This window comes from Eurosta solidaginis, chromosome 1 (assembly GCF_040869045.1).
Source record: "Eurosta solidaginis isolate ZX-2024a chromosome 1, ASM4086904v1, whole genome shotgun sequence".
Lineage (NCBI taxonomy): Eukaryota > Metazoa > Arthropoda > Insecta > Diptera > Tephritidae > Eurosta > Eurosta solidaginis.
The window spans coordinates 318,144,013-318,160,479 of NC_090319.1; the positions used below are offsets into that span (position 1 = coordinate 318,144,013).

At 36.3% G+C, this 16,467-nt stretch overlaps 1 protein-coding gene across 4 annotated transcripts in view; it reads right to left on the reverse strand.

Moving 5' to 3' along the window:
* Positions 1 to 9,833: 9,833 nt before the first annotated feature.
* The window catches only part of Elovl7 (ELOVL fatty acid elongase 7), a 184,209-nt gene continuing 177,575 nt past the window's right edge, over positions 9,834 to 16,467 (reverse strand). For all 4 annotated transcript variants that reach the window (XM_067761745.1, XM_067761744.1, XM_067761743.1 and 1 more), the window contains exon 6: positions 9,834 to 15,165. In XM_067761745.1, the coding sequence (XP_067617846.1) occupies positions 14,914 to 15,165 (252 nt within the window). In that variant the 3' untranslated portion in view covers positions 9,834 to 14,913. The remainder of the gene's footprint in view (positions 15,166 to 16,467) is intronic.

Consider the following 16,467-nt stretch of genomic DNA (forward strand, 5'->3'; position numbering starts at 1 on the left):
ATTTCGTTAATTTGACGTTCTTAACGTTAATAAACGAAACGAAATGACTTTGTTTCGTTTATTAACGTTATCTATCATAACGAAATGATATCGGTTCGTTGGTTAAGCATGCCTGATCCATATATAGGACTGCTAGTCGCTCTAATTCGAACATGCTAACAGAAGCGTGTACTACGCAGAAGGACATCATTTTAAACCTAATTTGAATTTATTTCACACATAATATGGAGATTTTGTGTTGGGGATTTCGATTTTGTGGATTTTGATTTGGGGATTTTGTTTTGGGGATTTTGATTTTGGGGATAACTTGGTAGACCCAAATCGCCGCGACCAAAAAAGGCTAATAATCCATACCAACTTTCTGCATAGGCGGCCTTCGGCCGCGCTTATAAAAAATAACCCTGGGCTACGCCATGCCAAGTCCGGGTGTTTGGTATAACCATGGCTACCGCCACGGTGATGTCCTTCTGCGTATTATACGCTTCTGTTAGCTTGTTCGAATTAGAGCGACTAGCAGTCCTATATATGGATAAGTAAAAATATGTATTGCCAAAACGTGAATATATAGTTATACAAACATAAATATGAATGAAAGAGGAAAGAGATATTGCTATTTTTTACACGGCCATGATGTTTATCATAGCACTAGGATTTTGTGTTTGGGGATTTTAATTTTGGGGATTTTGAATTTGGGGATTATGTCTTTGGGTATTTTTTTCTTTGGGGATTTTGTGTTTGGGTATTTTTTTGGGGGGGTTTCGTGGCACCCTCCTTGAAAAAACGATCGGAAAATCGACTATTGTAAACAATACCTATAGCGAAACCAACATCTGAACGAATTATGGTCCAAACCTGTTGAAACGGCTAGTTTCCTTGAGTGGGCGAAGCTATTGAGCAGGGCGAAGCATTTAAGCAATAACCCAATCTGTTTTAAGAAAGCTGATTTGACGGATCATGAACAATTTCATTGACCACTGGTCTTTGCAGTAGGTATTCCGAATATTTAGCTTTGTGGAGCAGCAGCAGAGAATGGAACATTGAACTAGCGTACAGCCGATATGCACTTTGGTCTATAATATAATAGGGATATTTTTTCAATTTTGACATTAGGGGGACTCATGAAAGCATATAAACTTATAAGGTGTAAAATTATATCCATTTACACACGCTGTTATATGAACGCACCTAGAAATACTCTTGATAAACTTGATTGTTTATCAGCTGTATTATTGCCAAACAAAAATTTTTTGATTGTTATACAAATTAAAAAATGCCAAGATTAAGTGAAAAATCAAAACTAAAACGTCTTTACTAAGATATTAGGGGGACTCATGTAACCGTATAAATGCCTTATAAAGTGTGTAAACGTATAAATTTATCTAGTTTACACACGAGCTGTCAAATTTTGTATGAAAAATCATTTACACAATTTGTATAAATTTACGCGCACATTTCATTGTGTAAACGCGGTAAACTCAAAGGAATGCAACCTTGCAGACATTACAGCCGGCATTTTCATCAGAAATCTCCAACATCAGCAAGTAAAGGCGTTTTAGTTTTGATTTTTCACTTAATCTTGGTATTTTTTAATTTGTATAACAATCAAAAAATTTTTTTTGGCAATAATACAGCTGAAAAACAATCAAGTTTATCAAGAGTATTACTAGGTGCGTTCATATAACCGCGTGTGTAAATGGATATAATTTTACACCTTATAAGTTTATATGCTATCATTCCTATTCTTGTAAATGCCTTGCTGATGTTGGAGATTTCTGATGAAAATGCCTGCTGTAATGTCTGCAAGGTTGTATTCCTTTGAGTTTACCGCGTTTACACAATGAAATGTGCGCGTAAATTTATACAAATTGTGTAAATGATTTTTCATACAAAATTTGACAGTTCGTTTACGCACTAGATAAATTTATACGTTTACACACTTTATAAGGCATTTATACGGTTACATGAGTCCCCCTATTGTAGAATGTATTCCATATTTTCAAGACCAAATATAAAACACCCAGAAAATGCACTACTAGTGATTCAAGTGGGTTTTTGAGCGCAATATATTGCTTTATAGCTATACAGGCCACAAAACCCAATTATAAACCTCTTCTACACGAGGATATAATGTTAGTATTGTTGTAGCGACAGTTATTGTATTATGGCTGTATTTGATTCAAGAGCAAACATCCGTTGAAACTCTTTTATGGCGGATTTTTTGATATTGAACCAAAATTACGAAGCAATTGATGTGACGATATGCGTAAAAAGGGTATATAGCTTTCAGTATTATTTTATGAAAAACCTGAAAGTAAACACCTCCATAAAACGATATATAAAGCAATGGATCTCAGGCCGCTTTCAAAAAACGGTTCAATTATTGGTAGCTGGAAAAACTGTTTGTTGGCTTTATCAGAGATTTATGATAGCAAAAAGTATTCTTGATTGGCAGCACTTTTGAATTGGTGATCAATCACGGAAATCGGACTGGGTTTAGGTCTTGAACATGCGAAAATTTTACACATTTTCGGTATGCGTTCAAACATCTTTTTAAATTTGTAAATATATACATACATATTACGTCGTATAAATACTACAATATATAAAAGTTCATATGTAATATAAGCAGCGAGTGAATTTATTTTGATGCAAAAAAGCATCCAAAATAAATCAAACCCATAAGCGGAACACGTTAAAATATACTTTCACCCTGTGGAACAATTTTTGTTCGTACTGTACGCATACCAGTGCTCTGTGCCAAGTAACAAAAACAGCTATACCGTTCAAAAAACGCGAGTATCTATAAATAATGTAAGGAATACGCCTTTGGGAGTATAGGCAAAGAAATTGAAAATTTCAAAATTGCAATTTCAATTTCTTTGATAATACGCAGTTGCTTTGCAGACAATTGGCATTGTTATTTGCAGAGACAGTGGTGCGCGTGCGTGTAGGCGCACAGGGGCGTAGGTTGTTAAAAGGCTGTCGTTACAGGCTCGCATCCGCCGATGATGCCTGCGTCATGGAGCGTGTGCGTAAGAAAAATTCATAACGCAGCCGCCGATTATTCTTTATTCTGGCCCAACGTGTGGCCTCGACCCACTCCCAATGCCGGGCTTCATAGAGTGGTACCCTTTACGCTCATATTAATACATATAGACATAGGGACAACTATTCTACTATTAAAATCACTGGGTCTTAAAACTACTTATCTAAGGTATCACTTGTTAAGAAAATCTAGGTATATATTGAAGGTTAGCCTAAACCTATATCACAGATTAATCTAAATCTATATCACAGGTTAATCTTATTCTATATTACAGGTTAATGTTGTTAGGCGATAGTATCCATCGTCGGTGTAAAAAAAAACAAATTTATATGTATAAATACTAAAATAAACACACAAATAAATAAATAAATAAATAAATGAATCGATCAATAAATAAACAAAATGGTTAATAAATACATGGTCAAGTCGGATACTTAGTCAGAGTGTGTTGTTGGTCTAGAGAATTTCTACCGTCGTTAACAATAAATAACATACAACATGATTTGAGAACAAGCTACCCTTTACATTAGTTACAAGGACTACATAGAACATATATCTTAGGCCGCGAAAAGATCCTTTCCGTGGTACTCGCGTTTTTTGAAGGGTTGTTTCAGTGAAATATCGTTACTTTCAAATGCTCTCCTGAAAAATTTAATAAAATCACTTTGATTGTTTCTCTTGTTGCCGCAGAACTGAACATCAAATCCAAGGTATCGCCTTCGTACATCGTTTTGTCTAACATTGCCTCATATAGTTACAATTAATTAGATTAGTTGAGCTGAAAGGTCGCGGTTAATGAATAAAACTTCCTTTTGGTTTGTTTTATATTCATAAATTTTAATTTTGGTCGATATTTCGACTTCAATCTGAAGTCATCATCAGGGACATATGGACATGTATGATCGACTCGACATATATTTGACATCCCTGAAAAACTGAATAGGATGCTGGCGTTGAACAAGACCAACACGAAGCTTTTAAACAATTCCTAGCGTTTTGACGAATCAAAAGTTAACGTCCTACATAATGCCAGCTCTGACCAAAATTGTCGAAGAAGAAAAGTAAAGTCATCGAATGAAATATATGATTTGCATGGTATATATGGTCAAGGACGATGAATGGTTACACTAGATGATATGAGCTGATTTTCAGAGTGTGCGTGAAAACGCCTAGAATGTTTAATTATGAAGTGCCGATGTCGAAATAACTGCGCACACTGCATTGGAAGTAGAGGTGGATTTCGATTCGATTTTTAATCGATTTAATCGATCTTTTTTCGAAGAATGAAGAATCAATTTTTTTCAAGAATCGTTCGATTTTTTTAGCCTTCGAAGTTTTGATCATCTTACAGTTATAGTAGGTACAATTTAATATTGATTAATCAAAATAGGCAGAAAATATATTTTAATTTTTTATAAAATTTACCTTCACTGGCTCATATTCATAGTCAAAATAAAATAGTTTCGACTTTATTTAGAACCATAAACCATGACTATGACTTCGAGTGAAGGGGGAAAGATGAGGAGGTTTTATCATCACCATCGATTAGCCCTCAACCTCCTAGATGTTTTTGGTTGCATAACAAATCACGCCAGCATCCCTGTTTCAACATAATTGATACCAAGGGAGATTGGATGTCGATAGGTATACTATATGTGCGAGAGCATCTTCATGCATTCCCACAATATGACGTAGCGGTTGGCATCTCGGCGAGAACCAAAAATCGTCGTCAGGACTTTTCTCTCGTACACTGGGCCATCCCATTGGCTCTCGGCACGGTCCATGATTCCGATCCATACATTAGAAGAGATACGATGAGAGATTTATAGAGCGTTGTTGACAAGAGTTTATCTCTGTTTGATTTCTAAGATAGCAATGCAGAGAAGGCAGAATTTACTTAATAAATTTCTGCGTACAAAATGGAACATTCTAAACGAAAATTGTTCATGCTCCTTGGTACCCGGGGTTGGTTTCTCTACTACTGCTATAAGCTAAGCAGCAATCAATTTTTATCGACTCAATTTAATCGATTAAATCGATTTTGTTTTGAGAATCGAATCGAAAAAATCGAATCCAGCTCTAATGGGAAGGTTTAAATAGAAAACTTCCCAGAAACTCAGATGCTGTCTAGAAACATAAGGCAGCATCGCTTTCTGCATACCAGTGAGATCCAGCTAACAATACCCAGCTTTTAGCTGCCATTAACTGTCTTTACAACTCTAATGTTTTACACGAAAAATCGGATGGAATTACAGCTCAAAAACTTATCCTCGTCCAGGAAACAATAGTTCTAAGCGGGATCCCCCCACTCCGAGCATATTTCTCACATAAAAGGCTTCACAGGGAACAGTTATATGCTTGAAAATGTACGAACTCGGCACAAAACATGCAGGTCTCGTACCGCCTATTGGCAGGAAAAGGTTAATACAACAACTTTGAAAAAAGCTAGGTCTTAGTTCTTCCGAGGTACATCGTGACAGTGGCGTAGTGAAGTTTTCTTGCGCCCGCGGCAAAATCTGTTATATACTGGGCAAGCCGAACAAGGAGCTAAGGGAAGACCAATGGCAGGTGATCTCTATGACCCCCTCTAAGACGAGGGCGGGCAGCCACCTACTAATCGCAATCGATCAAACGTCGCTGCAAGCCATAAAGAGGCTTAATGGGGTCGTTAGGTTTGAGCTGGGCTCCCTTAAGGTTTTTGTGTCAGATACCGCAAAGGGAGAAGCTCGAGGTGGTACAGATTAATTTGCATCACTCAGCTTCCACCTCGCTCGACCTAGTGAAATTCACTGCAGAAAACGGAGTGGGCATAGCTCTAATCCAAGGGTTTGCGGATTAGGGCTAGACGGCTACCGTCTACATGCAAAATTGGAGCATGCATTGTAGCTAAGAAAAATATTAATTTATTTATATCTACACAGCACTGCAACGGAGACCTCGTCACTGTAGTGTGCGAACAAAGGCAAGGGCGCAAGCTGCTGGTATTGTCCGCATACTTCCCTGACTTGTGGAGTTCGCAGAAAAGCATGGAACGGACCTTTTCATCGGCTGCGACGCCAACGGACATCATGAGCTATGGGGGAGTAGTGACACAAATGCAAGAGGTGAGTCCATTTTGCAACAAAGGCAACTAGCCAACGTTTAGGAATAGAAATAGAGAGGAAGTCATAGATATCACATTGGCCACAGACTCTCCCACTGTAAGAATCGATGACTGTAGAGTGTCAGACACGTGCTCCTTCTTGGACTACAGTAGGATACTCATCAACATCGATCTTGAAGTGGCTCCCCGGCCATATAGCAATCCAAGAAAAACAGACAGTAACAAATATTCTGAAGTAGCATCTCACAACTTGGCATCCACGGAAATGGAAGTCCGACGTGGAACTAATAATATAGACAGAGCGGTAAACCGACTGACATCGATATTGACAAACTCTTTTTTCCCCTTACTAGACCACGGACAAAACCTAAGATTACCTGGTGGAACACAGAGCGAAGCCAACTCAGGTCAACAACAAGAGAACTTTTCGACAAAGCCAAGCATACCGTTGACCGGGATAAAACATCATGGGCTATAAAATCATTCGAAGCCTACAAATCGGCGGGACCGGATGGTGTGATACCACATCTACAAGGCATCTTATCAATATGCTTATAAGACGGTTATGTACCCGAAGCCTGGAGAAACGTATGGGTGGTTTTCATTCCCAGAGCAGGAAAACTTAACCATTCGGAAGCCAAAAATTATAGACCAAAAGGGTTCTCCTCCTTTATCCTTAAAAAACTGGAGAGTCTTATCGATCTACATATTAGAAGCAATGCCAATCTCTGGCAGATGGATGGAGTCAGCACGCATACCAAGAAAGCAAATGAGTTGAAAGTGCAGTTCATGAGGCAGTCAGTGCCATCGAGAATTCACTGAACTCCAAGGAATGCAAGTTAGCAGCTTTCCTGGAAACGGCACTTTGCGAAATTTCGCGACAAAGACAAAGGTACCCTCCATTAACTTACCGGGGCCAAACGGCACAACGTTAAACCTATCTTCCGAAGTCAAACATCTTGGCATTATACTCGATTCCAAATTCAGCTGGAGAAGGAACGTTGAAATGAGAGCAAAGAAAGCTCTAGCAGCATACAACACCTGCAAAAGGGCTTATGGACGGAACTGAGGACTGGCACCATATGTCATTCATGGCATGTACAGCACAGTCATTCGAACGATACTAACATATGGAGCTCTGGTCTGTTGGAAGGCGCTAGACAAAAAGAGTAATCAATAGAGGATCGGGAAGTTACAAAGGCTGGCATACCTGAGAATGTCAGGCGCCGAGCACAGCGCACCTCAGGAAGCGCTAAATGTAATCTTTCACTTGGTGCCTCACAAGTCTTCGTTCAGGGATTAGCCGCAAGAGGAGCTCTAAGAAAATTCAACATGTGGAGATCAGCTAAGCACGGACACGCTACAATTCTGGACGAAATGACGAAGGGACAATTAAACGGAATAATAACCCACCTAACAACCAAAACCAAGCACATCACAGCTGTTTTGGACTTCCAGGTTCAGAACATACGATATCATTCAAGGGAGGAATGGGAAATAGGCATAGACAATGGCAGTGGCATTACAATCTAGACCGACGGTTCGAAAATGGAAAAGGGAACTGGGGCTGGGATGTACTCAACGCATATACAGTTAAGCCAATTATTCCGACTTCATGACGCATGCAGTGTATTCAAAGCCGAGGTCTATGCCATAGACACAGGAGCAAAGTTGCTTCAATATAGTGTGGTCTCCGGCATCGACGTAACAATCTTTGTTGGCAGCCAAGCCGCCTTAAGAGCATTAGAGTCCAACATGATAAAATCGGATATCGTGCGGAGCTGTAGAGCCTCTCTGGCTTCTATAAGCCAACAACAACAACAACAACAATAGACAAAAATACCTCCGAGTGGAAATGTGGTTAATACACACACACGCCCTCTTAACTTAACCTAACCCTAACCTTAAGAAAATAAATAAAAGTAAAAATCAATTGATCAATTTAATTAATACATTTTACTGCTTACTCGTGTTCAGAATTGTTAATCTCTTATCAAGCACTTTGTTTGCTTATCTTATTAACATGCAGATTAAATAATCTGTATCTAAATGGACTGGGTCGATCGGTCTCCTGATATAGTCTTCCAGAAGTATTTTGAAAGTCTTTAGAAGATAGGCATAGAATCGTTCGGGTTTGAGGAAGAGAAGTTTTAAAATTGTGAATTTACCGGTCTTTGTAGAAAGTCGTGAGCAAAACTTGGTTTAAATTTTTAACTACACAGGCCGACAAAATTTAACCAACATTCAGACCCAGAAACCGGACTATATATTTGCGAAGGTGCGCTGAATCCACATCTGCCTCAGAATTGCTCTACCAGCCGCGGTTTTCGATATATCCTAACCTAAAAGTGCAAAAAATACCGTTTTTGCCCATATTTTAGGTTATGTAGCCTAGCAGATGTTTTCTTTCACCAAAATTAAATTTAAATACAAGTCTTCTTCTCTCAAATGGCGTTGATTTTGCTCAAATATCATTTCCTTTGCTGAGATATCGCATTTTGAAGTTTTTATTTTTCAAAATTTTTAGTCGATTACTAAATTTCTTGAATTGTGTTTTATTCTTCCTTAAATTTTGTCTCACACCATAAGTGTGCTATCTCACCACACCCCTACACTATCTAACCATAGGGTACCAAGTCACACACAGTCCTAACCCTTACAAACGACCCCTATCATACCGCAAGCAGGCTAACCCACTTAAACCTGGGGACAGCGTTTACTCGCATATTTTTCTTAAAATAAGTCTTATTTATCTAGATATCTCACACCACAAGTGGGCTAACCAACTTAACTCTTAACCCATCAACTCCCGTATCCCCTGGTGTAGGAAAATTTAGAAACATGAAAATTTCAAAATGCGATATCTCAGCGAAAAAAATGATATTTAAGCAAACTCAACGCCATTTGAAAGGAGACTTATACATATTTAAAGATGCCATCCTTTAATTTTGGGAAAGAACACATCTGCAAGGCTACATATTCTCAAATATAGGCAAAAGCGGTATTTTTTGCAATTTAGGTTAGGATATCTCAAAAACCAGAGCTGATAGAGCAATTCTGAGGCCAGATGTGGATTCAGCGCATCAGAAAATCATCATTCAGAAATAAGAGAAAAATTGTGGATCAGAGTCGTGCCAAGTTATCATATCTGTATCATAAAACACGTTATAAAACTTTCTAAGTTAAATTTAAAATTTTAATGTTCAGCAGTAAGTTTAAACCTTGTGGTTTGGTTTTAAAACCAAAGTGCATACAATATTCTATTAATAGTTTTTATTTAACGAATTTAAGATTTTAGAGTTGGGTTCAGTAAAGTTCAAAAATTAAACGGAATAAAGTTAGAAAACGCAGTAGTAAAATGATAGGTTTACAATTTAGTGCAAAAAACTTTGAAAATTTGCTTAACCGATCAGTGATTGAAAGTTTCTCAAGCATTTAATTTTGAATTGCATAAAAATAAAAATAAAAATAAAAATAAATGTAAGGCGCGATAACCTCCGAAGAGATCTAAGGCCGAGCTTCTCCTCCAATTTGCGTCGTGCTCCTCTTGATTTTCCCTACAAATTGGCCGGACGGGACCTACATGTTGGGGTTTGAACCCAGGGCATACGGTGTGGTAGGCGGAGCACGCTACCATCACACCACGGTGGTTGAATTGCATAAAGACCTTAAAATTGAAACAAATTTTAATATATATTTTCTTCTCGTCATAAAAAATATCTTTTATTTACTTAAATACATAATTTATTTTTTATAATAGCATTTAGTGATTTTAATTTTTTTATATAACTATTAATTTCATTGATCCTGTTGTTGTCTATATTATTGCATATGGTTCGTATATGATTGTGTCTAATTACATATATAATATACAAAACTAATACGTATCTCAAAAAAAGAAACTATTCCATTATACATAATACAATAAACAAAAACACAAAAAAAAAAAATAAATAACAATCAACCACAAATTGTTATTACAACTACACCGACACAGGAAAAACATAAACATTAAAAAGTGGAAAAATATAAAGCACGAAGTAAATAGTTTACGAAATATGTAGGCATCACGATTCAAATCAATGCGAATCCATACAAGGTGGTGGCAAAGCGAAAAAAATTTTAATTGATTTCGATTAAATGACATATTAAAGTACAAGGCGCTGTGTGGAAAATAATCAAGAAGAAGCAATCAGCTGTTGGGATAACAACACCTGGTACTGAATTCGCCTTGATACAAATATAGACAAGGCGAATTCAGAACAGGTGGTGTTATCCCAACAGCTGATTGCTTCTTCTTGATTTTTTTCATACAACGTCTTGTGCTATAATATGTCAGTTAATCGAAATCAATGAAAATTTTCTTTTCACTTGACACACTTCGGCACGGCGAATTGGTTGAATTCGCCTTTCCACCACTTGGTATGGATTCGCCTTGATGTCAGTTCAACGAAATCAATCAAAATTTTCTTTGCACTAGACATTCTTCAGCACGGCGAATTGGTTGAATTCGCTTTGACACCACATAGTATGGATTCGCCTTGATTCAAATATAGAGGAGTAGTTCCACTTCTTCTTCTTGGCTTTTTCAACCATTTGACATAAACTGTGTTTTGACATTCCCTTTTGGAACAGCGCTACCATATCTTTGAAAAATAAATGCCCCACAACGATATTTTTTCCTTCTTAAAATATATTTGTAAAATTTCTGATATTCCAGGCAGGTGTTGAAGCGTGGTGAACAGAGATTTCGGTTTTACTCTGCGATACTAAAAGAAAAAAAATGCTGCAATTCCAGTCGTCCACAAAAATACAAACGGAGTGACGAAGCAGTTGCTGACTGTGACGCTAATAAATATAGGAATTCGTATGGGTAGATTTCCATCGAAATAATGGAGTTGACTGAACAAGTTTACCCACTTGAAATGAATAATGATTACTATTATGCTCAGAAGGACAAATGGAGAACCAAAAAGGAATAATGGAAAGAAAATTAATAGCTGCACGACTATGACATATACTGCAAAAGCAACATATAGATTGGCAAACTTCTTTAAAAAATACAACATTAACACAGCATTCAAAACATCGGACAATCTAGGGCGAAAACTTAGAACTAGCACTAACTCAGAGGATCCGTTTAGCAGCCACGGCGTATACAAGCTGACCTGCGGATGCCAACATAGTTACATAGGACAAACAGGACGGAAAATAAGAACGAGGTTCAGAAAACATATTAGAGAGTACAACAAAAAAATATGGAATCCAAACATTATACCAGAGTCTAACTTCGCGAATCACATGGTCGAGAATGAATGTTCCCCAGCAAACATCAATAAAACAGTTAGGGTTCTTCACATACAAGAAAAAGGCAGAAGCCTCAACGTAATCGAAAACATGGAAATCTACAAACAGGAAAAATTCGACGGTAGAATAATAAACGAACAGATAAACACAATTTCTGACACAATATTCGAGCCTTTAAAACTTGTTTACAATAAAAAAAGTAATCACTTAGGTACAACAGACAAACTCACAACAACAAATAAACCCAAAACAATTAACGCACCTAAACAACAAACTCACAAAGAAGGTCAAATGACTAAAATTGCGGATTTTGACCTGCCTCAGTCAGCTACACAAATCGATCAGTAGAAACCACCCTCACTTCTGAATGAACACACAGCACATACACATAACTAAATATACAAAAGCATCAATTCTGACAATACCTGCTCATGTACCTACGAACTATAAGTACAGGACAAACGACAACAACAGATCAGAAAGAAAATCGACACTTATGATGATACAACGTCAAAACCCGTTTTTCTCAAAACCAAACTTGACAAGGGATGACGGAAAATCGTTCCAATATACATCATTTATCCACCCTGTCGGAATATCAACAAAACAAAATAAGTCGATTACTAAGCCCATTTTTACACCATACAATTCTTGAATTCAAGTCTGGCACGACAAAGGCGATGGGTGGATAGAAGAGAGGGGGAGAGTACAACAGCTATAGAAAATCGCCAACGATGGACTGTAATAGAAATCGTCAAACTGGTGGTAGGAAGTTCACCACATAGAAAAAACGCGGTGTTTTCGTTGAAATTTCACAAAAGAGTAATTGAAAACGTTAAAAAATAGTTAAATTGTGGTTATTATATCAAAATAATATTTTTTTAGCGCTGGAATTGACGAATGTCTTTCCACATTTCCCCAATGGTGAATTAAATTTTTCTTGCTACCTGTTTCTCTCTCTGCTTGTATGCTATTTTTTGTTTCACATTTGTTTTCAAAAAGAAATTGAGCAAAGTAAACACGAATAGAAAGCACAAAAGGGAACGTCAACAAATGGTAATGATTATCCGTTTAATCTTCTTTCAAAAGAATTAGTTGATGACTTGCCATTATTTTCCATTTTTAATTACTGCATTTCAATTAATTGAAAGAATTGATTTTTGATAACTTTGATCATTATTTTTATTTTATTTATTTTTCAAAGACTTTTTTGATTATTTTTTATTTTCTTTTCAATAATCATAAAAAATTATAATTTTTTTCTGTGGTAATCAATTTGTAGTTGGATTTTTCGGAAAACAATCGAAATAATAATTAGCACTTAAAATAGTAATATAATTATTTGATTACTAATGCAAATTCGAATTTAAAAGGTCTGATATAAAGGTAGTTTTTCAAAACTTTCAAGGGCAAGTCAAATGTGATGTGAAGTATGAGAACGCGCCGAACCTGTTACATAATCAAAACCGTAATATACATATATACCGACAAGGGATTGAAAGAAACTCCACATATGTACATATATCCGTCCTTCTAATAAACAAAGAGGCTGGGTATAAGTTGTATTCAAAGCAAAAATAATGACGAAGTCGCAATGCTCGAAATGTTGTAGAGGGACAAACAATCTGTTTGGCAATACTTTTCAGGGTTGTTGTTGTTGTAGCAGTGCAGGGTGGTTTCCTTACTTAAGAGGTCAGAGTTTAAGAAGCATTACTTGCCTTATAGGAGCATACAGATATTGCTTTAGTTTTTGAATGCGGTACTCTAGTTGTATGTAAATCAGTTCACACCTATTAATAGCTCTGTAAATATTTATCCTTTAAATATTAATAATTGGCTAAAATACCCCATAAAAGGTTTAAAATTTCCAAAACATTATTTTGTTGAGGTGGCACTGCTTTTTCCGAATTTCAAAAATTGTATTTTTTACAACCAAGGCAAATTCAATACCAGGTGTTGTTTATCCCAAGGCGAATTCAGTAGAGGTGGTGTTATCCTAACAGCTGATTGCTTCTTCTTGATAATTTTCCATACAAAGCCTTTTACAACAATATGTCAGTTAATCGAAATCAATGAAAATTTTCTTTTGACTTGACATTCTTCTGCACGGCGAATTGGTTGAATTCGCTTTGCCACCACCTGGTATGGATTCGTCTTGTGTTGTTCCAATAGCTGATTGCTCCTTCTTGATTATTTTCCATACAGCACCTTGTACTTTAATATGTTACTTAATCGAAATCAATTAACATTTTCTTTTGACTTTGCATTCTTCTGCACGGCGAATTGGTTGAATTCGCTTTGGCACCACCTATATTCGCCTTGTCTGACAACTAGCACTGTTTATGTCAAATACATGGTTTAACTATACGGCTGGCTCATCTGCACAAAAACAAAATATGTTAGTTCAGATTGTTGGTGTTGCTTCGAATGGTATGGAATGGAAACACAAAAATTAACAGTTTTTGTATCTTGTAAGAAAATGCTGCGAATGTGTTGGTTTCATTTTGAGTTTGCCATCTGCTTTTGACAATCCCATCGACCATGCAATGAAATAAATAAAATCAGCTGATGAGATGAGCGAACCATATAATTGAGCCATGTGTCAAATACGTCAAAGTGGAACTAACTTCACTATTGCTCGTGTTCCAATGGTACATGAACCAGGTACGGATAGAGATATGGCCATATGGATCACATTGTTGTTGCATTTGCATGTTAAATCTCTCTCCGTATCTGGTTCATGTACCATTGGAACACGAGGCTTGTATATTGGTAGGCATGTTTTTTTAAATAAGATAGGATGGATTGTATTTACAGACACAGGGTGATTCAAATGCCAAAATTTCGTAAGGCAATAGAGTTTGTAGTAAAATAATGTAAAATATAAATTTGAGGTAAGAGAAATATAATAACATATAATAAAAAATTAGATTGCATGATATTTATATCGGCCTTACAACTAGGAGAGTATATTAAATTTATTTTTTATTACGTTTATACAATTCCCTAACAAATTTTGCTTGCCAATACAACTTTTTAATTTTATTTGTTTACACAATTTAAATAAAAAAGTTCAACAATTATTTTTCTAAGCAATTGAGAAAATATATTTTTTTAATACTTTTTTGTAAAAAAGTTTGTAAGTTACACTGTTTTTCTTCTACATTTCCGTGCATTTGTGACTTTAAAATATTTATGTATTTCTTTTTTTGTTTTAATTTTTCTATTTATTTAAAACTAAATTGCATTTTTTTTGTTCTATTACATTTTAAAGTTTATTTTTGTTTTCTTTTTTTTTCTATTCATAACATACATTCATACATAGTATAACTAAAAAAAAAATCCTTAATTGCGAATAACTTAAAAATAAATTTCAATTAATTTTAGGCATTTCAATTTACTTAAAATTTCTCGTTTTGTTTTGTTTAATTAAATTATTTGGTAAATTTATTATAAATTAATTGTTCGCCGTTGCAAAGACACGTTGTCTCGTTGTAGTTGTTGTTGCTGGTGTTGTTTGTGTAGCTGTGACACTGTTCCATTTTGACGCCAATGAGGATTTTCGAAAAATATCAAATTTATGATTATCCTCATGCTTTAGATTGCCATTTATTTCGTTGGTTTGCTTTGCTTCACTGGTTTTCAGTGCGCCATTTGCATAGCCATTCCTCAGCTTGCCATTGGCGGTGGTGTCGCCACGTTTGTCCTTCTGCAAAAGAAAAAGAGACAAATAAATTTGCTATTATATGAAAGTGAGAAAATCCTCCATTTTAAGGACTAACTCGGGGCTATTTAAGCGTAGTTTTCGGGGCCGTTTGGCTACATTATTTTGATGTGTGAACATCTTTGCTTACGCTGTGGGGTAATCCATAATGAAAATGTAGAGTTAGGGTAGGCGTGATATACCGAAAGGGTGGGCTTTATAAAGGACGTAAAGGAGAAAATTTGAAATAGAAAGACGACAAACCAAAACCGAGATCGGACAGCGTTGTTGTATTAACAACAAAGACATTCTCCGAAGGTTTTGGAGAGTGTTGTGGATGTTGATGGCCTTTTGCCGGAACAAAGCACCATTAAGGTACTAGCCCGACCATCTCGGGAACGATAAATATGACCACATTAAACCTTCTAGGCCATAACGTCCCCCTTCCCCGCACCACCTAGTTCGATGAGGAACTTGGGGTCGCCAGATCTTCGCCTGCTAAATATGTGTATGATACATTCATATTTTTAACAGGATTCTCCACGCATAGGTGAGGTTGACAATTGGGTTGCGGAAGCTTTGTCGGCTTGTTATCAAAGTGTTAATGGCTTCTTGTCGATAGCATCCGATTATCCGGTTTGTTATCCATTTATGTTGTTGGAGTGTTATCGACAAGGTATAGACGATTTATCGAGTGTTTGTTTTTGACAACAAACGTCATCGATGAGTTAACGGCTTGTTATTGAAAAGTAATAGCAAATTTTTTGAAATGTTATCAATTTGTTATCGAAAAGTTATCTATTTTTTGTCGAATAATAATCTATTCGTTATCGAAAAAATATCGATTTGTTATCGATTTGTAAACAAAAATGTATCCATGTATTATCGAAAAGTTATCGATTTGTTATCAAAAAAATATTGAAATGTTATCCAGAAGTTATGGATTTTTTATTGAAGTAATATTCCTTCAAAGAGCTCAAGCAGCTTATCAAATATATCAGAAAGACCTATGTATATTTTAGGTTTCTTCCAGGTCCTTGTATCTCGGGGCTACCAAATGGTCTATGCTGATGACTTGACCTTTATCAGTACACTCGCGAGTCCTTCAATAGCAATACGTCCATATGCTTACTAGGTAGTCCGAATCCTGCTAAATAGGTGTGAGCTGAAGTAAAACGAAACAAGTTCCTTATACATAGAGGCACAAATTGCTGAACTCATATCACCCTCAACTGGGAGCGTGTCAAAAGACATGCTCATAGGGCTATGCACTCGGGATTATACATACTTGAAATTTATGTTTTTGAA